This window comes from Heliangelus exortis, chromosome 2, assembly GCF_036169615.1.
Source record: "Heliangelus exortis chromosome 2, bHelExo1.hap1, whole genome shotgun sequence".
Taxonomy (NCBI): domain Eukaryota; kingdom Metazoa; phylum Chordata; class Aves; order Apodiformes; family Trochilidae; genus Heliangelus; species Heliangelus exortis.
In genome coordinates this window covers 26,163,248-26,187,465 of record NC_092423.1, presented here as the reverse complement: position 1 = coordinate 26,187,465, position 24,218 = coordinate 26,163,248, and the positions used below count along the sequence as shown (strand labels likewise).

The following is a 24,218-nucleotide window of genomic DNA, read 5'->3' as shown; positions in this document are numbered from 1 at the left end:
ATTCCATGATTTTTGTGCTGCTCAAGATCTGATCTGTGCTGAGCTGAATGCTGGAGATTATGGTTGTTCCAGAGGACCTGAGGCTGTGGCTGTGTGACAGAAGGGCAGCTTGGCTGGTGGATGGGGTTTGTTTTCTAGCCTGGCTGTAAGTAACCCACTAAGTATTTTGCCAGGCAACAGGGGCTCCATCTCCTCAAAAGAAGGACTGGATTTGACTTCTTTGACTCAAACACAACCTGAGCATTAGTGACTCCTTACACAACCCAACATTTCATCTAATAGGACAGATAAACAAACACTAAACCTTCTTTTAAACATTTAACAATGAAACAGATAATGCCAATCCAAGCCAGGTCAGGGTCCATATTTTTTTTTAGGTTAGGGAAGAAGCTTTCACATCCCCAACATACTGGGACTGAAGTGGTGTTGCATGCTCTGAAATGGGCCCTCATTTGGAAGCTTTTGTTTAGACTCAGGATGACTAAAAACCTAAAGCTTAAGATAAACTTCCCAAGATCCATTACTACTATGTTACAGCATAATGTAAAATTTCCTGGGGTTAAGAAGTTTTATTAGAAATAATGATTGCTAGATATAACTACTGACTAGTTATGATCCAACACAAAAAGGGAAAAAATGAGCTCAGAAGGATGCAAGTGAGGAAAGCACCTTCCTACTGAGCTGCTGGGGTTCACTTCCCAGTACAAATGCTATTTGATTTCCCTCCCCTTTCAGACCTTCTAGCTAATTGTTATAAAATATTTTTACAGATACCTAAACCAGTAGTCCCATCTTTGACTGCTCTTCTGGGCCACTTCAGAGCTTTCTGGAGATAGACAGGACATGGCACTGGGTTTCTTCTACTCTAACAATATTCTCTAAGCTATTGTAATACTGACATGTCAGTTCTACATAATTCCTACACCTACAGTTTACAGATCTTTTCTTCTTGTTTTTTCTTTTTCCTTTTCTCACTTCTCTATTCCTCTCAGTAGCTATCAGCTCTTCAGAAATCTGCATGCGACAGCAGAGGCAAGTGCTGATAAAGAAGATTTCTTTTGTTTTTTCTTACTGATTCTGGTATCTCTAGAGGGCAAGGAAAATACAAAAGCAAACAGAAAAAAATAGGAAGATAGCTTGCATAGTTCTCATACTGCAGCTTTCCAACCTATAAGCAAAAAACCACACATAACAGCACTGTTACTTCAGGAAAAACCCTAAAACCTCTTCTACTTGTCTGTTCTAATCAGCACAAAGTTGAAGATCAGCAGCTCTCACTTTATAAGGAATCTGAGCCTTTACAGCTGCTGATGGATAACACTTCATAGGGAACTCTTCCTTCTTCTCATGGCCAAACAGGCTCAAGGTGCACATCATAACAAAAATCATAAACATCTTCTGCTATAGACATATTTCCTTGCTAAAAACATTGCCAAACAGAGCACTTATGTTCATGATATTTATCCGAAACACCCCCTCATACTTCAAATAAATACTTACATTTTTAGCTGCTGTAAACTTGTAAACTTCCCTTAATTTCTACTTTGCACAAATTTGTTACATTCCCTCTTGAAAGAACTATCCTGTGGAGCATTTATTGAGGTGCTGGTATTTGCTTGTATTAGATCAGTCCCATAATGTGAAGAGGAGAATGGAGCCAGAAAGCCCCAAATCAAAACCAGGAATAATTTACATCTAAGAATCAATTAAACAAGATCTTGAAAGACCCTTGTGCCTCCCTCCATTCCCACATTCAAGGGAAAAATGATGGCTTGCTTGCTGTCCTATTCCTATTCCTATTCCTATTCCTATTCCTATTCCTATTCCTATTCATTCCTATTCCCAGATGATAATAAGAAATTATAAGAAATGATGATAAGAAGAGGAATAAGAAATCCCTAGAATCTAATGTTTATTTTGTTTGGCAAATTATACTTTTATGAACACCTGCTTATATCTTAATTGTCCCAAAAGCTGGATGAACTCATTTTACAATGCAAATTAAGACTATTGTATGGTAAAACTAACTCCAAAGAGAACAAAAAAAAACAAACCCCAAAACCAAAAAAACCCCAAAACCAAACCAAACAAAAACCAACCTCCCTCCTGCCCCGCCCCCTCCCCCCCCAAAAAAAAGAAAAAATAAATCAGAGAGAGCACAAAGGATCTTGGATTTTTTCCTTCCTCGGAAACCTTACATTTGTTAGAAGAGTGCCAAGTGGGCAGCCCTGGCAATTAAAACCCTTCTGCACAATGATAGAGAATGAACCAGTTTTTCTTATTTTTAAATCCTACCCCTTGTTTCAAAACAAGAGTGCACTGAGGATGGATGAATTCCATTAGAATTCCCTGCTAAACAGCATCGTGCCATATTTGATGTCTGCATACCATCAATGAGGTTTTTAACAGTCTATAGATTCTGATACTATTTGAATAGTCATAATAGTATCACAAATGAAGTGTCACAAATGAAGCTGAGAGCAACACAGTACAGGTAAGTCTGGGACAAAGAAGAGTGTTAGGTCAGTGTAACAAATGCCATAAACTGATCTCAAGTCTGGTGGTCACTGGGTCAGACTCTACCCAGTCCCTCAGGAGAAGGTTTTCAGTCAATTATGATAAGATCAGTTTACAGCAACAATAAGAAAAGAACTCACACATAACCCACTACTGTTTCTCCCAGAAAAAATGGCTATTTCCCCCTATTTTATAATATTCACATTCACTTTTTTCATTTTCCATAAGTCACATTTTGTGTTACTGTTATTGGACTGACTTCCCAAGAAGTTATGCAAAAATACAAAGCCTGCCCAATACTTTAATGCAGTAATGCCCAAACACAGCAGAAAAACACTGGCTAAAGTTAACCTGGAAATTTAACTGAAGAGAGGCCGCTGGAAAATTTTGTCATGTTTGCAGCTTAACTCCTTGAATATTGTGAGGCCCATCCTTTTATCTAGTCCATAGTATGTTAAATGTATATCACATAATCTATCAGGTAATGATCTACAAAGAGAAAAGCTCCTGTTCTGAACAATTCAGGTTGCAAAAAGTAATTTTACTGCCTGGCACAGTCCTTAGAGACAACCACTGCCCTTTGCTATGCAGATTTTTTTCCAAGCACTCCTGCAGTGATGTCAGATACTGGCCTCATGTGCAAGACCTTACCAAGCTGGACACAATTTTGTGCTTCCAAATAATGAAGATATCCTTTAAGACAACCAAGACATATTTCACTCATGAGCAGGAGAATCCACATCAGTGAAAAGACCTTGATGAATCCAACCTGAGCACCAGTGGTGTTTATGGTGACTGTGGTGACACGATGCAGAACTGGAGACTCCCAACGAGAGCATCAATCACCCACCCACCCACCAGAGCTGAGATCCCCCAAGCTGGTGACAGTGCAAACCTTCACACCAAGCTGGGTGATGCAATCAAAGTCAAGGTTATGAAATGTCTTCTGTTTCTGTGCATGCATTCCTCAAGCATATGTAGAACTACAAGGCCTAGAGAATTTGATACCCCCCATTAGTCACACTGGTTTCTACTTAAATGCCTAACTTATTTATCCAGAATACAATCTATTCAGAGCATATTCTCCAAGCATTAGCTAAACAAAGCCCTGCCAAATGCTATGACACACAATCCTGCTATGAGAAATATTAATTGAATAAACATAGAAGATCAGAAAACAATTTACATTTCACAAAACACCGGTGAGTCAAAAAAAAAAAAAAAAAAAAAAAAAAAAAAAAAAAAAAAAAAAAAGTTAAAAAGTTAAAATTACAGAAGGTATGGTAATCAAATTTAATTCAAATAAGGAAGGTGTTTTCTTCATTCTTGGTTAGCAATCTAAATGAACAGGGATAGAAGAAACAGTATTTAATCATAAATGATACCTGGCCACCAGATACTAATTGCACTTTGATGGCAAGGGTGTTATGTGTTATTTCAAAACTAACAGAGTATAAAATTATCCTCTAAAGTAAGTTGTTTTGTTTTGGTTTTTTTTTTGACTGTTTCTCAGCTGCCTTTAAAACCATCTAATTTGCTACATCTCTGTGTGCTAACAATAAAGTCAGCCAAGAGTATCATAAGGAAAAACAAAAGCTTAGTATACAATATAGTGTCAAGTTGGATTTACAGTGCTCTGTAGGAGAATCAAAGATCAATGTTAGCACTATTATAATCCAAAATATTGAAAAAGGTTTACTGAAGAAGTGATTCATTTGAAGAAATTTGTACTTTGATTAATTTTTTTTCTCAGAAACAGATCCATTTTCCTTACAAAGAGTCTTGAGAAACAAACAGTACATTCAGTCATCCAGAATATTTACTAAATATTCACCAATATCATAATTATGGCAGAGATCTAGAACACTACTGGTGATACAGAAATACTGATTTATTTCAGGCAATGTTGTGGTATTACAGCAAGGAATGTATTATAAGTATCATCTCAGATTTTACTTAGCATTCTGTAGTTATGTGTGATATATCTAGAAATGGAAATTGTCTTAAGGGACTGTTCTTCCAATTGCATTTTAGCTGATGTTTTTAGGGTATTCACTGGGCCTTTTTATGAAATTTGTAGGAATTCTAGAGTGAGCATCTCCATTGATGACAATTATTCCCTTTTCAAATAAGAAGAGCAATGGCAAAGAGGAACAGAAAAGACAATTTCTGCCATGAAAACAGGCTGCGAGAATCGGGGATATTCATCCTGGAGAAGAGAAGGTTCCAGGGAGATCTCATAGCAGCATTCCCTACATGAAGGCCTACAGGAAAGCTGGGGTGGGGATTTTCACCAGAGAGGGTACTGAAAGGACAAGGGGTCATGGTTTTAACCTGGAAGAGGGTAGATTTAGATTATATATCAGGAAAAAATTGTTCACCATGAGGGTAGTAAGATACTGGAATAGGTTGCCTAGGGAGGTTGTTGATGCCCCATCCCTGGAAGTGTTCAGGGCCAGGTTGGATGAGTCCTTGTGCATCCTGGTCTGGTGGGAGGTGTCCCTGCCCATCCAGGGGGGTTGGACCATGATGATCTTTAAGGTCCCTTCCAAGTCTAACGATCCTATGATTCTATGAAAAGAAGAATTACTCATAAGGTGCTCTGAATGTTTAGCATTTCATAGTAAAAAATTTAAGCTAGGAGAAAAGGAGTGGTAAAACCTTGCTGGAGTGGGGGAAAGTGCACATGACAATTTTTAAAATTACAAATAAACTAAACCAAAACATCAACAACAGAACATCCTCACACCAAACACACCAATAAGAATGGGATCTATATCCTTACAGAACTGTAAGGAGGGAAGAGAAACTAATACAGACAAGGACAATACAGATGCCACTAAGATGGTTCAGAAAACCTCATGTGAGTCTTGAGAGCTGCTTCTCTTTTGAGGCTCTCTCAAAAGCTTAGGCAACATCTCCTCCAAGGACTCAAGAAAAAAAGATATTACTACTTGGGAGAACAGAAGTAGATAGAAGAAGTAGTGCTGCAGACCTTGCAGTATCTTGTTGCAGTATCCAAATGGTTTCCAGTTGTTTGCTTGCTTTTTTTTTTTTTTTTCCAACAACAAACAGCTGTTTGTTTGCTTGGTTTTGCTTGCTTTTGTTAGCAGCAATGCAGTGAACAGGACTGTAATACCAGTTTAGGATTGGTGTTGGCAGTGGTCACAATAGGGCAGCCTTCCATGCTAAAGCTTCAGGCTTAGATCAAGCCCTGGGAGAGGCTTTTAGAAGCAAGAATGGCTGTCAATGGAATTCAGCCTTCCCTCTTGCTTTGGGCTCCAGTTTCTCAGCTTCTTGCTGTATTCTCTGGAATACAGCAGTGATTTGTCTTTCTTAAAGAGCTCCTGCTACCTGTACAAATTCTGTGTGATTAGTAGACAGCATGTTTTTTCTCCATTTATCAATATTGCTGCTCAGAGTAAAACAGAACCAGATTTTAAAACAAGCATTTAAGAATAGCTTTACTGATTTGTGACATGCATTTTAGGTATTTTTCTTTTTCATTTTCCTCTTTCAAGCACGTTTTTCAGCTGTTTCTTAAACTAGAACAGAATCAAGGCCAGGTTAATGTTGCTGAAATCTAAAAAGAAAAAATTCTAAGGAAACGGTGAAAAGTAACTCTGACATTCTACAGTTTTTCATTTCCATAGCAAAGCTCCCCCCATAGTATCCTGGCCTGTAAAGAACAGAAGGGCCATCTTTGCTAACCACACTTTCAGTATCAATAATGATGCACATTTGTGCATCCTTACTGGCACTAAAGCAATTAGAAAAGTGTAATCATTCAGAACCAGCTTTTTCTCTAATGTAGGAACAATTTGATATTTTAAATGCAGAATGAACTTTCTCTATTTAGTACATGCTCCTTGTCTCCTCAAACAGCTCAGACTGTTAATCTCTGCAGAGGGGAAGAATTGTGAGGTTGACATTTGAACTCTGGATACTCCAAATACTCCACAGTTGAAACATGTCAGTTTAATTATCCTAGCAAATACAAGAGATTCCTAATGAGTTTTATTTATGAAACACTTAAGGAATGTAATTCCACCACGAAAAGTACTCTCAAGTACCACAGAAGACTGCATATCTGGTGCCTAAAGCAACTATCTCGTTTGTTCATTCTAGAGGAAAAAAAAAATGGTTTTTTTTAGTTAAAATTTTGCAGACTCAAAGCAGAGCAAGACTAAAGTTCTGGTTTTACTCAGTTCCCTAGAACAACAATTGGGCACAGGAAATATCTGGTGGGGAGTTGTTGATAAATTTAGCAACTATATTGAATTTAATATTACTAACATTGTATAATTATATTTTTATTCCCAGTTCTGGCTTTTATTCCTTTATTCCCAATTCCTACTGATTATTTCACTTAATAATTGTTTAAAGACAGACAACTATAAAATTTCAAACATGGGCACTTATAATGAGAAACTATACAGTTGTGAATAAACAGGGTAAGATGCAACATGAAGACTTCAGGACTATAAGAAAGCAGAAGTAAGAAGGAAGCAGAAACAGGTTCTAAATCTCTACTAAAAATTCTAAGTCTTAATTTCCCATCATAATTAAAATAATTCTACTCTTTCCTTCTATTCTAATCAATTTTAGCACTTCTGAATGGGATCACTGAAGAGCTCTACCAGCATTTATGCCCCCTCAGTAGCAGGGTTCCTTTTCTTGCTGCCTCCCTGTGCCACTCTGGAGTTCAAGGCACTGTTTTAACAGGTGAATTTTGGACATTAATTCATGCATCATTAATATTGTGATAAGAATTATTTTAGAAGAGAGAGAGAGAGGTGTGGGTCAGTAAGAAACAGTTTATCTATCTCACTCCTCTGTTCATTCTATGCAAACTATTTATAACAAAGATCTCATACATTATAATGGGCAACATAAACATTATTCAGCACGTTGTGCTTCTGACAATGCCAGGTAATGTTAATAACCAGGGCAGATTATTTTTTTTTCCTTTTTTCTGTAGCATGTAATCTGGAAGATGAAGAAGTTCATAAAAATTAATATAGGAAGTAAAAATGTGAGCCAGAAGAACTGCAATTGAAAAAGGACAGAGCTTTAGACATCCAGCAATGCATTCTGCAGCCACAAATCAGAAGTGAAAGACAAGTCAATATATTGCAAAATGAAAAGAGAAGTCTGATAAAGGCCAATAATGGATTTGTTCTGCAACTTCAACGTCATCCAAAAGCACAAAGTACTCACATTTATTTTGCAGCTACCGTCATTCCTGGTGAAAATATAAAACTCAGATAACTCTGGTGTAGCCAAAGAATATAGGATGAAATGAATTTTCTAGAAAACTTTAACTGTTTATTGAAATAACACTATTTAAATAATCCCTTTTTAATTTAGCAGTTACATTTAGTTGATGCAGTTTGCATCAAGATTTGAGTTTCTTTTGAATGCTCCAAGCAAAAAACAGCCTGAATAATTTTTTTGAAGCTTATGTCCTGAAAATAAGAGGAGCTTAGAAAAACGAGGTCTCTGCCTCTATGTTTACCTCTTATTCCCAAGCTCTGCTATTGTAAAAGTCTCAAGGTGGTAACCTCCTACAGCAGGAAAAAGATGACAGTTTCTCAGAGATAGAAAAGGTCTGTGGAGCAGAATCTTTGAGCAAGAGGGATAATAAATACCACATTTTCTCCTTACTTTACTAAGTGTATGAAAATCCAAGGACTTGAGAGGGAAATGAAGCTATTGCCTCAAGAAAAGAGCTCAGAGAATTAAATGTAACAGATTTTTAGCAAACGTGATTTCACAAAAAAAATTCCAGCTAACTGGAACAACTGGGAAGAGTGGCATAAATCAGAAGTCACTGTTTGGAGAATAAAAGGAAATCACTCCTTGAGTAATTAATGCAGTCAGCAACATCCATGAAATGCCTCCCAAAACATTACCATCAGTGAGAGAAAAAAGAGGGATAACAATTTCCATCTAAAATAAGGGGAAAGGAAACCAAAATAATATTGGATTTAGTTTTCAGAAAAAAAGCTATTTAAGCAGAGTGAATGGAAAAGAATTAATAGTGGGAACCCAGGTGAAGTTTCCTCCAGTGATGCCTGCATGCAATGTTCTCAGAGGTGTTTCAGGAGTTTTGTTAGGAATCAAAACCCCTGGATCTTCCTAATGGTCTTTTCTCCTCAGTCTTGAAGAACATAAATGGATTCTTAGGCAGATGCATGAATTATAACTGTTTTGTTCTGAGGTTTTTATCATGCTGCTTAAAAACCAGTCACCTGGGCAAGAAAAGCAATATGTCCTATTTATGAATTTCAAATTTCTCAGTCTACAGACTGAGTTGACCTCAGCATCTACTGCTTAGGCTTTTGAGATGCAGGAATAACAACACGATGACTTAAAGCAGTAAAGGACCAAATAATTAATCAATTAAACAAAAAGAAACAAATATGGGTCATCTTGTTCAAAGTGGCCTCTTTCAACTTCCTGGGTCTCTATGGAAGGACAGCAATTGGACCCTAACAAAAAGGAAGAAGGGCACATTTTAGGTTTTAAGCTAGATTTTTTTTTTTAATCAAGCAGGTCTACTAATTGCATTACAACACTGGAAAAGTAATCTTAACATTTGCAATAGTGTGGAAGCTAAGAAGTTTGCAAACTAATAATTTCCATTTTATAGTTGGATTTTTAAGAAGTGCTTTAGAACAAAATTTGATTTTGTGCTACCCAGTGCACAGACTTTCACAAGTCTGACACAGCTGGAGAGTAGCAAAGTTTTGGGGATTTTTTTTAAGGCCAAGGCAGAAATGACTGCAGCAGCACATTATGGTGAAAGGATCAAACCACAATGATGCAAAGGACAGAAAAACGTATTCCTGTCTTATCAATATTAGCACTTTGAACTGAAATGGGACAGCTTTCATGCTGTGTTTCCTTCCCATTACAATGGACTGCCCACTGCTATCTGTGGGTTTCGTTTGGGGGTTGTTTATTTGTTTGTTTGCTTTTCCCTAAAAGTGTCAATGAAATTAACCCAAAGACATTGTTTTCTTTACTTGGTGTTTGGGATCATTATTATAAGCTGCCCTACACCAGTCTTTCAGCCACAATTTTACACTAATGCATCACATTGTAAATATCACTGCACCATCAGGCTGTATTAGCACTCAGTCTCACAAGAGATGTATGATCTACATTGCATTTTAGATCAATTTTAATATTTTATTGAAAAGCCCAGAAGGGTTGCTCCCAGAGGCAGGATGGCTGCCCAATCAATTTGTTGACAGCAGTGAAGTGAACCAGCATTACTGGCTTTTAGTCCAACTCCATGTGTTTGGGCAAGAGATACAGGATACCCAGTAGTTTTATCTGGGGATTCAGCTAGGCAGAAGATCCCAAAATTAGAGAAAGGCTAAAAAATTTGCTCAGAATATCTGGGCACCCAATTTGAGCATCTCCTGCAACAAATAACCATATTGAACTAAATAACTGAACATAATTAGCTGAATAAGCACACAATTAAGTCAAGAATACAGAGGCTCTGCACAAAGTAAATAGGGAATTATGAAAACTGTGCTTCTGGATACGTGTGCCTTGGTCACTGTTTGGGGTCTACGTTCCTTTATTCAAGTCTAGCTCTCAAAATGACCAGGCTGCCAATCAGGCCACTTTTACTGCTTTCTGAACTTCCTACACTTGAGTACCTACAACACTATTTATAGGTGCTAAACATTGAAAATCTGCTATGCTTCTGTGTCCTTCTTTCCCTGCAGAAGGTGATTTTGTTTCCTGTTGCTCAAATCTCATCAATCCTGCAGCCTGAGCACAGCACTGACTCTGGATTCCACAGGCAGAGCTGATGGAGGGGGGGGATGCTTCAGTCCACTCGTTGTGTTTAAGTGTATTAGCTGGCCAGACAGAGCATTCAAGTCCCATCTCAAAGGACTAGAAGGCTTCCTCAGTTCTTGTAATGAAATCTCAACTGAAGTTAAAGGGTTTAAAGAGTATTTCACACTTGCAAAGTGCTACAGAAAAGTGCTTTGTAAGAGATCACTGAATTTTTGAAAATTTTTGAAAATGTATTGTTTTCTAAGTTCAGAGAGCAAGTTTGGTGACAACCACATTAATTCACACCTCTCAATTCCCACTCCCATTCCTATCTAAAAATATAATGCTTCCCTTTAAGAAAAAAGACAATAAGTTTCTGGATACTAAACACCTGAAATAATCCCAGCTATGTATCATGTTACACAGGTATCAAGCCTAACTATTGATTTTAGAATTGAAAAAAAACCTATAAGATTTTAAAATTTTACCTGTTTATGTACCTGCACCTAATATATTTTCACTTATTATGTACATACACCCTTCTCTCTCCCCCTGAAGTTGTCTAACTGGTGAGTGCAGACAGATGTTCACTGTCCATCTATTCTGGAGATCTTCCTACTATGAAGAAACCTCTTAAATATTTTTGTCAATTAGCAAACAGGGGACAATATGAACATTACAATAAAATCAAGCTTTATGAAGTAAATATGCTACTGCCCAGTAACAGCTGCAATATGGAACAGCTGATTTTCTTCAGCTGCCTGGGCTATTTACCTTCATTCTCAGTAAGAACACAACCATATACTGTGCTTTTCTAGAATCATAGAATTGGCTGGGTTGGAAGGGACCTCAGAGATCATCAAGTCCAACCCTTGATCCACTCCCGCTGCAGTTACCAGCCCATGGCACTGAGTGCCACATCCAGTCTCTTTTTAAATGTCTCCAGGGACGGAGAATCTACCACCTCACCGGGCAGTCCATTCCATTGCCTGATCACCCTCTCTGTAAAGAAATTCTTTCTAATATCTAACCTAAATCTCCCCTGGCACAACTTAAGACTGTGTCCTCTTGTCTTGTTGAAAGTCGTCTGGGAAAAGAGACCAACTCCCCCCTGGCTACACCCTCCTTTCAGGGAGTTGTAGAGAGTGATGAGGTCTCCCCTGAGCCTCCTCTTCTCCAGGCTGAACAGCCCCAGCTCCCTCAGCCTCTCCTCATGGGATCTGTGCTGGAGTCCCTTCACCAGCCTGGTTGCCCTCCTTTGGACCTGCTCCAGGACCTCGATATCCTTCCTGAACTGAGGGGCCCAGAATCCCATGGCAGCTCTGCTTCCTTGTGGCTGCACAAGGATACCCCAAAGAACTGCCACCTATTTACTGTACATGCAGAGGATGAAGGAAGCTAAGAAAAATTATGTCCTTTGAAACCAGGAATGCTGAAAACTAAAAACCCATCTTTAATAGTAATGTTAAAACTTCACTTTTCCTGTGGCTTATGATCAGACACAATAGCTAAGTAAAACATAAGATCTTTCTTCTGATGATGCCAGCATCCAGAGAAAAGCACATGCTTGATGACCTGCTGCAGATTTATTCCAGTCCCTTCTAAGGGTGGGTAAATTTATTAAGTGATTATTGCTTACACACCCAATTAAGAAGAGAGAAAATAGGGACCAACATGATTTAAGGGGTTTATAGGTGAAAAAGAAGATCTTGGGAGTTAATATGACATATGACAAGCAATTAATCTAACCAGGTCATGACTAGAATTCTAGCTTATGAGAGCTTAAAAAAAAAAAAAAAAAAAAAAAAAAAAAAAAAGGAAAAAAAAAAGAGCCAATCTAACAGTAACATTTTCTATAGACAGTATAGTTTGTCAAAATGGAGCAAGCTATTCACAAACATGGGCCAATAATTTTGAAATATGAGCCACCTTCTATAAGGCAAATTTGGTGTATTTAAAATGATGCAGTAAATCTAATCCAGAACACCCTTCTCAAGTTTTTAAATATGGGACCCACTGAACCATAAACTAAGAGTTGGCTGACTGAACAGAGACACGTTCAGTAATATCTCCTTTTCCAGTACCTTGTAAAAATTCTCCAGGCAGACAAGTTTCAGTAACAACTGGGCAATAACAGAGCTGAAAGAACAAATTAATTTGTTTTTTTTTTTAAAAGAAGATGAAGGTAATATTATATTATTATTCATGGCCTATAATTATATCAGGTGATCTGCCTAAAAGGATATCTTAAAACCCTATCAACTTTAGTAACACTTGCTACATACTCTGCAAGAGTAAGAAGAAAATCAAGTTCATTTTTAATCCCACTCTTAAGATGTGCACTCACAACTTCTATTAGCTCATCCTTCATATTTTATACCTTGTAGTATTTCAAAATGACTAATATGACCCCTAGCCAGATGCCTAGGAAACTGTTTACAACTATATATTTAGAATCCTTGAATAGCAGCTTTACAGATGATCAGTTTAATGAGGATATTATCTACCAATTCAGATTCAAAAAAAAAAAAATTACTCTAATTTATTTGGATACTCACCCAAAATGGTGCAGACCAGCACCCATATGCAGAAGAACAGATATCTGTAAATTTACTTGAGGAGATGTGATCTTGCTATCTGATCTGTTCTCAGTTTATAGCAAATCATGCAAAGGGTATAAGAAGTATAACAGAACTGTTGCAATTCATAAAGAAAACTATGTCCTGTGATGATAAGTATCACAGAAAGGTATATAATTAAGAGTGGCTATAACAACAACATATAAATTAGATAATTATGGATTAAGCAATCCTTTTGGGGATTCACTCTTGACCTAGAAAACGTATAACAAGCTCCTTAGATAAAAGGCAATAACTATGGAGTATCTGGGGGAGAAAGAGGACTAGAAATAAAAACAAACAAAAAAGAGAATTAAGTAAGAGAAAAATCTTAACTTACAATCCAAAGACAGCTCTCGTTTTTGGTATTTTATTTTTAATACATTTACTGGTAGTTTTCACATATTAAATCTGCTTTTATCTGTTGGCTAAAGAGTGCATGCCAGATTATCAAAAAGTCTAATTTCAAATAAATGCAAGCCAATTTTTAAGGTGACAACAGGGAGATAAAAACCACCACAGCTATTACCAGAAATGTAATTTTTGTTGTTGTTTCTTACATCAATTTAATAATCCCAGGTGCCCTGGGTACCAGACGTATAATAATCTTCATAAATCCTAATTCACAGCCATGCCATCTGTCAAAAATATTTTTTATGTCTCCTAACAGATAAACTACATAATTGCTCACAGTAGGACAAAAATACAGGGTTGCACTAATTTGTTTCACCAGTGGAATAGCTCATTATGAAAAATAATCCCATCGCATTACAAGGGTTTCTAGCACTCTTCATATATCAAGACCAACCTTTCCATTCTGTGATTTTCTATAACCTTAAATTCCCAGTGAAATCGTGTAAAAACTGAGTGATCTGGAAATTGTATTTAACGGAAAACTCACAAATATTTAAAAAAAACCCCCACAACCCTGTAATATCTATTCTGAAGGTGTTACAGTTAAGATTAGAAGCTTTGTATTTCAGTGTCACAAAGAGCCTAATTTAAGTTCTCAGCCCTGCAGAGCACTAAGCACTTTGGCCTCAATCCAGACAAGCACTTAGATGTGCATCTGACTTTTAGTTCATGAGCCTGAAGCAACTTCAGTGGGATCACCCATCCTTGATGAGGCCCAGAGCACTCACTTCATTACCCTGCTGGACAGGGCATCTCCCTAGGACTGAATTGGCATCAGGAGAGGAACCTCCCAAACCTCCACCTCTATTTGTAGAGATGGAAAGGATATCTACATTCTGTTTCCACTCTCTGCAGCAGAAGATTAAATGAGTGGACTGAAGTTGGCCTTTTACACCCCTTCCTCCAATGAGTTTCCAAGTATCTGCAGCTCCTCTAACATCCATGCAATATCAGAACTTCTTAAAACAACGCAGACTGCAGGTTGCAGCAAGGTGATCTTGGGTGTAAGCTTTTATTTATGCATTTGCTTAAATAATTTCTGTGAGATTATACAAAAATATGTAATTGAGACCTCAGTAATTGCACGGCAAACAAATTCAACAGTATGTAGGTAAATGGGAAATTCCAAAGATGATAACAGTTACCAAAAAATACTCAAGAAGAAACTCTCTTCAAAACCACCAAACTCAACCTCATTTCCCTTTTGAATAAGGAAGTGATCTGTGAACAAAGTATTACTTCATTGTTCTTTAAATCACATTTCTAAAAGCACTTTCCACATTCCACAAAGTCCACACTTATTAAACTGTAAAATACATTCTATTTAAAAATGAAGGAAGTTTCCAGCAACTGAAAGATGCATCTGAAGAATAAACACTCTTCTGTTCAGCTCTGCATTACAAATATCTGATACTACTTTGCAGACCAACAGGTATCTTTTTAACAGACCAGCCCATATTTACAAATTATTCTTCTTTCAACTCTAACAGCTTTATTATTTCAATTACTGTTATTATTTCAATGACATATTGAATATATAATACAATACTTCTCAATTTTTGCTAAATTGGTAGATTTCTCCCACAAATTTTAAAAAACAGACTCACTTATGCAAATAGGAATAGAACTATCCATTTCATTTCCATGACCCTCAGTTAGTTTATTTAATTTGAGAAATGGAGAACTTCTTTGAATATATGTGAAACCCAAACACACAAATCCAGACACTGGAATTAATAACTTAGATAATAACAAATGCTGCGTCTGCTGTACTTTAATTTAATGTTATTACAAGCCAATTCATAAAAACATTTTTTACATGTCTTTTAATATAAACATTAAAATTACACTTTTATTTTGACTGTAACGTGGCTTTTTTAAAAAAACAAAACACAAAAACTTTGCTTCTTTCCTTTTACTGAAAACCACTAAAAATCTATACAAGTTCCTATTTTCCTGAAATTCCACAGACCTGGAAAAACCACTGATGCTACAACTGGCAGTTTACAATACACAGCAAGACCATTGTCTCATAGGGGAACTATGGCTGCACAGTAGGCAACCACAACACCAATGCATTATAGGTTAAGAAAAAAACCCAACTATGAAAGCACTAGAAGTCCAACAACTTCTTTTTCAAATCAGTATCAATGGCCTTGAAAATATTGCCATCTAACTACTAGCAATGCTTATTTTATGGTGTATGGCAAGGAAGGATAAGTAGGCACTCAGCCTATGGAACATGTCCTTTTCCAGCAGGACATTCATGGGGCCTTTCCATACTTGAGAGAGGCCTTTAGGGAAGATGGGGACAAACTTTAGCAGGGCCTTTTGTGACAGGACAGGGGGTAATGGTTTTAAACTAAAAGAGGGTAGATTTAGACTAGATACAAAGAAGAAATTTTTTACAATGAGGATGGTGAAACACTGGAAAAAAGTTGTACAGAGAGGTGGTAGAAGCCCCGTCCCTGGAAACATTCAAGGTCAGCGCTTGGGGCTCTGAGCACCCTGATGTAGTTGAAGATGTCCTTACTTACTGCAGAGGGGTTAGACTAGAGGACCTTTAAAGGTCTCTTCCAAGCCAAACTGTTCTGTGACTCTTAAATGAGTTGCTATGGAAGTTTTATCATACATACAAGGAAAGTCTCCTACCTGTGGAGGTTGGTTGTACATCGGTCTGGTCTCTGGAAATGAAGTTTTATCCTTTGACTCTCTTCTTTGATCATCAACTGTGTCACCTAGTAAAGTAAAAAAATACCTATTGAATCACCAAAATCCTTAATATTGTCTATGGAATAAGAAAAACTCTTGAGTCTTCCTAAAATCAAATTACACGGTTCTCTGGGAAACCATGTTGCTAGATCTATCTTTTACAGATTTGAACATGAGGAAGCACAATAACACTGAGAAGGAATAAATGTGTCAATTCACTAAAAGAGAAAATTCAGAGGAAAAAAAGGAGATAAAGAAAAAAAGCAGGGCCCCTATTTTTTGCACACTCTAGAACCATTAAGTTTTAATATTGGCAAAACATCAAACAAAGGAGAGACAGCAGTGCAAGTATCTGGTGGGAAAGCGATACGAGGTGCACTCATCCATCACATCCCAATCCCACGCCAGGCTAGGAGGACACAAGCACTGCTTCCTCATTTCCCCATAACCTCATTTCCACACAAAGGATATCTGTGCATGAGTGCTAAAAGAGGGATGCAGCCTACTGAGAGAAATTGCCTGGTATTGATTGTAGCAGGACAATGACTGCTTGGCAGGAGGCTGGGCATTAACCTCCTTCCATTCTGCAGATGTGGCTACCACTGCCCAGGATTTTACTGAGGAGACATCTGTCAGAATAGCTCAAAACCTGCAGCTGGGACCAATCTAAGAGTGGCAGATCATAGCAATGTGCTAGAGACAGACACCCACGAAGGATGCAAGAGGAAAGATTTGACAGGATACTCCTCCCTAAAATCAGTATTTGTCACACATGCTGACTGCATGGGGGACTGTGGAGATGTAAAGAGAATGCAGTAAGCTGGATGAAGATGCATCAGGCATGTAAGAGAAAAGCTGTGCAGTCAGTCACTAGTAAAGGAACAGCTAAGTGGAGTCAGTGGGATGGATCACACAGGGTGAAGTTGGGTGGATGCATAAATAGAATGAAAGTGAGACTTAAGAAACACAGGAACCAACTTTTTACTCCTTGTCTTTACATGCTGTTCCAGAGAAAGCATTCAGAAGTTTTTATATGCAAAAACCAGAAGACCAAATTCATGCATGTTAATACTATCCAGAATATTTTTTTCCTGTGATTAGTTTTCCTTAAGGTGAAAAGAAATCTTTCTTTGAAATCAGGGTGGAAAGGTAAAAAATATAAACATATTCCAAGGAAAGAAAGAATAAGAACCATTCATTTGGAGAGAAATTAAGCTTTTTGAATTAGAACTTTGACATCCAATTCCCAGAAGTCATAAGTTCTTAAGAAAGCCAAAATGTGGAAATACCTATATACCTAAATACCTATAGTGTTTCACAAATTGACTTTGTAAACTGAACTTTAATGTAGATATTATTTTGCTAAAAACAGTACAAGAAAAATAAATGAGAAAACTCCAACATCTTGCAGTATTTTCAGACATAATGTCCTGCAAGGTTAAGCCACGAAACTTTGCATAGACTGTTATTTAAGTTAATGGAGTTAAAACAGTCGTAGGCAGCTGTACATCAAGCTGCCCAAGAAGTCCCAGCTCCACCACTTCCCAACCTTATCAAGCTTGCTATAGGTGAATCGTCTTGTTTGGCCATTCTCAAATATTATTATTTTTTTCAGCTTGCCCTGGTTTCCCACTGAACTTAGTACTGATCTCTTCCCTTAACTAGAAGACACAGTTTTTCTCCCCACTTCAGGCTGAGCCTTTCAAATGCTTTCCTCTGATTTGGTTTTTCCTCTTCTCCACTGCAACCAGGCAATTTCCTCTTCTTGTCTAGCTACATGCTAGGAAGGTGGTTGAAAGTAAACACCAAATATACAGACATCCCATGACAGCACAGACTTTCGAGAGCAGGAACCAATGTCTTTTTTAGCACTTCACACATTCTGGTTGATAGTATTTAACTGGAAAAAAAAAACAAAAAAAACAAAACCAAAGCAAAAAACAAATCACCCCTGCCCCTGCAAAGGACTCCAGAAAAAATCCCAAACCCAAATGTTTCCCCTTAAAAAATCCTGATGTAAATAGGTATATAATAACAGCTTTGCAAAACTAAGAAACTAAAGTCTGGCTCTGAAAAGGATCACAAACACATGAGCTTGGGCTACCAACTCACCACCACCACTGAACATTCACTAGAACTGAACTGCAAGTATGTTCACAGATAGGGTCAGAGGGACCACTGCAATCATCTAGACTAACCTCCTGTACAAACACAATCCATGAGATTCCTTGAATTAATTTGTTTGAACTAGAGCAAGTCTAAAGTTGTATTTTAATTAAGAGATAATAGACAAAATTATTCCTTTTATTAAAAAAATAGATTCTGGCTTATCTATTCCTTGGTTTAAAAGCATTATGCAAAATTTTAGAAATAAAAGTCCTATATAAAAAAGAAAACTAAAATTGAAGTCATGTAACTAAAATGTCACATACTATCTGGAGACTATAAAAACTAGAAAAAAGGCCGTGCCATACAGTGTGATATAGCTTAAACATCAGCAGCTTAATCTGTGATATGCAGGACATCACTGGGAAAATTTATCAGGAAAAAATTAATCCTGATTATTGCTGTAAAATATCCTCTGACTTTTCAATGGAAAAATATTTTCAAATTTGAAAAGAAAGTAGACATATTTATCCTACTGTCCAGATGAAACCATATTTCAAGTCCTGAGTCTTGGCTGGCTGTTTTTAAGTTATATTAAGACCCTTCCAGGCTCAAATGAATGGTGATAAACTTAAAGATCAGACATACATTTCTCCTTTCATCCAAGTTGGTGCTGGATTTGCACCAACATTCTCCAAGTTTCACTGATATCTCCTTTTTCTTAGAAATGCAGCCAGGTGTTACACAGGAAATAAATACCCAGTACAGTTTTCCCTATGTACTATGTATGTCTCTCCTCAGACCTCAGAATTTTTTGTTTCTTCTGAAATCAGCAGGACCTAAGTGAACTCTCATATAGAAAAGTTCAACCACAAGTTTGGCTGCTACTCAACGAGGAAGTGGGGTTTCTATTTATACTCTTTCCTCTTCCAGCATTTTGTTATCCTCAAGCTGTGCAGTCTCTTGATTAACAGACAATATTCAGAAGTCTATCCCACCTTCAGCTGAAAAAATTAAAACCAATTGTAAATATATTTTAGAGTCTTCTGTAGCTAAGACTGTTGTTTGTCCTGGTCTGTGCAAGAATCCTGTGAGATGGTGACGCATGTACAAGTAGTACCCAGCTACCAAATACATATATTTTCAAATGCCACCTTCAGCTCCAAAAGACAGTATAGAAAGTATAATTTCCATTATATTTTAGTTAGTTGCTTAACTCCTTGTTGCATGTGTCATTATCTTCTTTGTCCTGTATATAAATGGCAAGAACAAAGAGTATTCTGGCTTCCACTTGGAAGCAAAAAGACACGAAGTTTTAAGAGAGGAAAAGTAGCATCTCAAAACAGGACAGGCTGACTCTGTGGAAGCATCAAGGTTTTAATGTGGTTTCTTGCCCCTCTTTGTTCATAATTTTTCCCCTCTCTCCCTGATATAAAGAAAGGCCAGATGCACCAATTTTAAGTCACCTTGCTATAGAATAAATTAACAGAAATTCAGGCTTCAGTCCATGGATAGTGGCAGTGTTTTCAATCTAGGCAGACACTGAAAAAGCACTGTAATTCCCTCTCCCCTCTAAATATGTGAGTCTTGGGACTCCCTTCAGGCTCACTCTGTGTAAAGGGGCAGTAGCATGGTTTTGAGCCCTCTTCTTCTCTTGGCCCCATTTAAACAACCTCCATCAGGGTTGAAGTGTGTTTCTGCTCAGTCCCTCCTCAGCTCTGCTCATTCCTCCAGCACCCACAGCTGGAGGTCTCACAGCTTCCACTTCCTTCCAGCACCACTGCAAGCTTATTGGTAAAAAAGTTCTCTTCTTTTCCTTGTGCATAGAGCAGACAGGCAATCAGCAATGGATGTCAGGTGGCTGCTGTTCTTCCCACTGCTACTTTCATCCTCAAGCCCCATCTATCTCAGTCACTCTGTAGCTATGGACTCTTCTTGAAAGGAAACATCTGGTACCAAAGAAGAGTTTAGAGCTGCCAGTCCAGAGTATCATCCCAGTATGTTTACCAGCCCCTTCCTGCCCAAGGACTGACCTAAGGACTGCAGTACCAGGGGACACTGATGGCAGCATCCAGAACACAAAACTGTGCTGGTTTTATGGGATCAGGACAAGTAACAGAAGACAGAGGGAAAACCTTTAGAAATATTTGCTAATCAGCACAGAACAGTTTGAGTTAGTTGGTAAGGACCTCTGAAGACTAACCTCCCCACCTCATAAATGTACTACATACAATAATTTAAAAATATAATAAATTGTAAGCAATTTGACACTTCCTATTGCTGACTAACAGACTACTCAATGACCCATCTGAATCAAATAAATCACTGCCCAGGTAACTGTCTTCATTATGAGATGGGATATGAAGTGGTTCTTCTCCTTTCTTAAAGTGGGACTATCATTCTGTCCAGCTCTGGTGCTGTGAAATCTCCAAGTCAGTCCTCACTAGCTCCCATGTGCACGTGACCAAGACATAAGTGCCTTATAAGAGTATGCAAAGTTGGCAAAGCAATGAAGTCATCGCAGTTTCAGGCCACCTCACCCTGGTTTCATATTCAAGTTTTTTTGTATCAACAGCAGTTTCATTTCAACAAGCTAATAATATCCCTTAAAAATCCAAGAGATCAGCAAAAAGATTCTTCACAGCTGCAACTTCCAGCAAAACAAGAGTTGAAGAGTTTATGCTGCATAAGGGTGAATGAGAAGGAAGTCTGTGTGTGCCCAGTCTAAGGCAGAGGGCTGCATCAGGCTCAGCAGGCATAGGGTGACTCTTTGGCACCCATATATTGAGTTTCAAAAGTGGTTTTGTAGCTGGGTATTAAGGCATCCTACAAATAAATCGGGAGTAAAACTTCCTAATACCTTCTCTAATTATCCTGATGAACCATGAGAAAAATTTGCAGAAAAATTACAGAATGAAAACCCTGAAAGACTGATTTCTTTAAACTTGTAATGGGAGGGGAGTGGGGAGGAGGGAACTGTAACACAGTAAATATTATTCTGAGCACTTCTGCATTTACAGACATGAAGGAACAAGGTTCAGTCCTTTCCCAATTAAGAGAAAGGGCACATCCAACTACAGCACATGTCACTGAAGATTATGGCAGTGGCACTCCATGTTGCCATCCAGTTTCATTCTGGTACCCCATCCTGCTGCAGATGATTTTAACGTAGAGTCTCCATTTTCCTAAAGAATTCTGTCAGGGTATTCTCAACCCACATCCCACTATCCAGATCACCACAAAACCACAGACTAAAAACTCCCATACAGAAAAATTTTTCCTAAAATGAAAACTTTTAGAAACATGGCAATAGAAAACCAAGGAGAGGATGAGTCTCCTGTAGAGTTTCAGTATCCCAAAACTACATACTACTACATACATAAAGTTCTGTGCTTTCTTGCATTTCCAACTTTTTCATTTGACCTCATTTAAAGCTCTCATGGATCCTAACAGAGAAACCTTAGAGTTTAAATCCAGCTCTACCACCAGCCACTCTACTGAGGGTAAATAATTTCCACTCACACAACCCCCATTTTTATGGCTTTTTTTTAAGAGGTGGCCAACTCTTTAAGAAAGCTGATGAAGCAAAAGCTAAAGATTCACAGCAAAATGTTGATTGGAAAGAATCCCTGGAGGCCATTCTAGTCCAACCTCCAGCTTACAGTAGTGCTAACTTCAAAGTTAAACTCTGCTCCTCAGGTGCTTGTTCAGATTAATTCTAAAAGTCTCCAAAGATGGATATATTCCAGATCCTCTTTTGGCTCTTAGTCTGTCCCTCTAGTACTTGTTACCTCCAGGTCCACAGTCACATCCAGAGAAAGCTGTAGAATTAATTCATCCATAAGCATGGATCCCCTATGATTAAATTTTATTTTACTTCGGTTCCAACTTAGAATACTTCCACATCAAACATAAAGAAATGCTGAGGATCAGTATACCAGACTCCTGAAGTAGCCCACAAAAAACAGTGAATCCCCTCACCACAGCCTATATTTTAGCAGATATCACTTTTCCATTCTGCTGTTTGGAAATCCCATTCTAGAGTTCATTACCCTAGATTCTGCTGCACCTTTCTTATCTTGTTTTGCTATCAGAATGAGCAGGCAACAAGACTTATCAGCTACTCAACACATCCTGAGTACTGAAGCAACAAGCAGACTACACGTAAGGGCTTATGAAATGTTCAACCATTTTATAGGAAAGAAGTCGAAAAGAAAATGAATATACACTTGTCTTGTGTGCCTTAAGTCTTCTGACTTATGTTTCTGACTTCTGGTATCATGCTTCTCTGGATGTGTGTGCCTATGCCTCAAGGAGAACCTCAAAATTATTCACTGCTCTTCCTTTGTTCAATTGAGACTGCTCTGTGGACCAGCCCCCAGCACCCCTAGTGTGTGTTAGCATATTTCATGAACATTGTCCCATAAAAAAAAAAAAAAAAAAAATTAAATTTGCAAACTGCCTGGAAGGCATAGATTAGATGCCACAGGCCAGTCTCTACATGCATTAAGTTGTAGTTCTTGACATTCCTAGAGAACTTTTAAATCTTCCTGTCATTCATTTAATGTGTCAGTTAAGCCACTCCTCTTCATATCAAAACAAATCTAACCTTCCAAGCCCAAGTGAATCATACTTTTCTGGGGAAGTAAACCATCTAATCTCATTTTTGGAAAAGTTTCATAAGATGATTATCTTTCTTTTTTTAGATTCATTGTTATACATAATCATGGAGTTTTAGATTATTGTCGTGGTCATCTAGACCAGCTCAATTGTCCCTCAGAATACGTACATTGTTTTAAAGTTAGAATAAAACATTAAGTCTTAGACATTTTGAGTAACCCTACATTAATGCAAATTATGTTAGAAAACAAATAATGTGAATTGAAGCTGATTTCCTAAGGAATTAGATTTACATGACCCATCTACCATTGAGACTGAAGATTGCAATGAAGAAAAAACATTGTCAAATGTGGTTAAAACTGGCCCAAAGACAGAAGAATTGAAGATGTTTACAGACTATAATCATCTGCAGCTAGGCAGCAAAAATACCCACTGAAGGAAAAACCCATTGCTCTCTGTTCTTCTCAGCCTGCTAGCAGGCCAGCTGGCAAATATTGCTGTGCTTGGTCACTTCAGGCATGTTTAAAGAAGAAATACATTTTTAATAATAAAGAAGAGAGGAAAACTCCACAGAAAAAAAGTTAAGTCACTCAGTTTACCCATAATAGGGTCATGTCCCACTAACTGCTATGGTATGCACCATGATGAGCAGACGTTTGTATACAGCCTCATCCCAACAACTGACCTTCATGTCTGGGCATCTACCTACAACATTCATGTTGGCTGTAAAAACTCTTTGTCACATCTTCTAGAAGCTCCAGAAACACCAGTTAATACTATTTGGGAAAATAATTAATGTATAGGACAGAACACTCACTTTAAAGTAACTTTTATGCAACATAATTACAAGACATCTTCTTGAAAGTAATCATCGTTTCCTACTTTAAATGCTGCCATCCTCTCAGAGTCATGGAACACTCAATTCTGAAACAAAGTTAAGCGGAATTGCTTTAAACATAAACACCACACACAGTTAAATAAACACACTGACACAGCTTATATGTGTCTGTGTGACCTATAAGGACCAACACACATAATGCAGAATATTAAAACACAGTATCTAAACCTCCATCAGACACGTTCTAGGTGAAGCTTACAAATAGTCTGGTTCAAAATGCTCCCTTCCCCACATTTTGCTAAAAGGTTTTCTAGACAGCAGCCTGGCAATCTTGTATCACTGCAACAATCTATATAGAGTCAATTCTCAGTGCAAAACCTCATGTTACAAATGCAAAAACAGCAGTGGATATACCAAATGCTTTCAGAGCCTTTCTGAGCACATCATATTTTGTTTCCCTCTAACATTTTGTGCATAACAATTACAAGTTTATAAACATATCTAAAACTGCTGCACAAAGGTTCTGAATATGTATTTTTTAAAAAAGGGAAAGCTTACATCCAAAAGCAATCTTAATGAATTATTGAATA

General features: G+C 37.6%; 1 protein-coding gene across 5 annotated transcripts in view; it reads right to left on the bottom strand.

The window, feature by feature from the left end:
- UMAD1 (UBAP1-MVB12-associated (UMA) domain containing 1) overlaps positions 1 to 24,218 on the bottom strand; it is a 78,328-nt gene that overhangs the window by 4,075 nt on the left and 50,035 nt on the right. For all 5 annotated transcript variants that reach the window (XM_071735318.1, XM_071735322.1, XM_071735321.1 and 2 more), the window contains exon 3: positions 16,005 to 16,090. In XM_071735318.1, the coding sequence (XP_071591419.1) occupies positions 16,005 to 16,090 (86 nt within the window). The remainder of the gene's footprint in view (positions 1 to 16,004; positions 16,091 to 24,218) is intronic.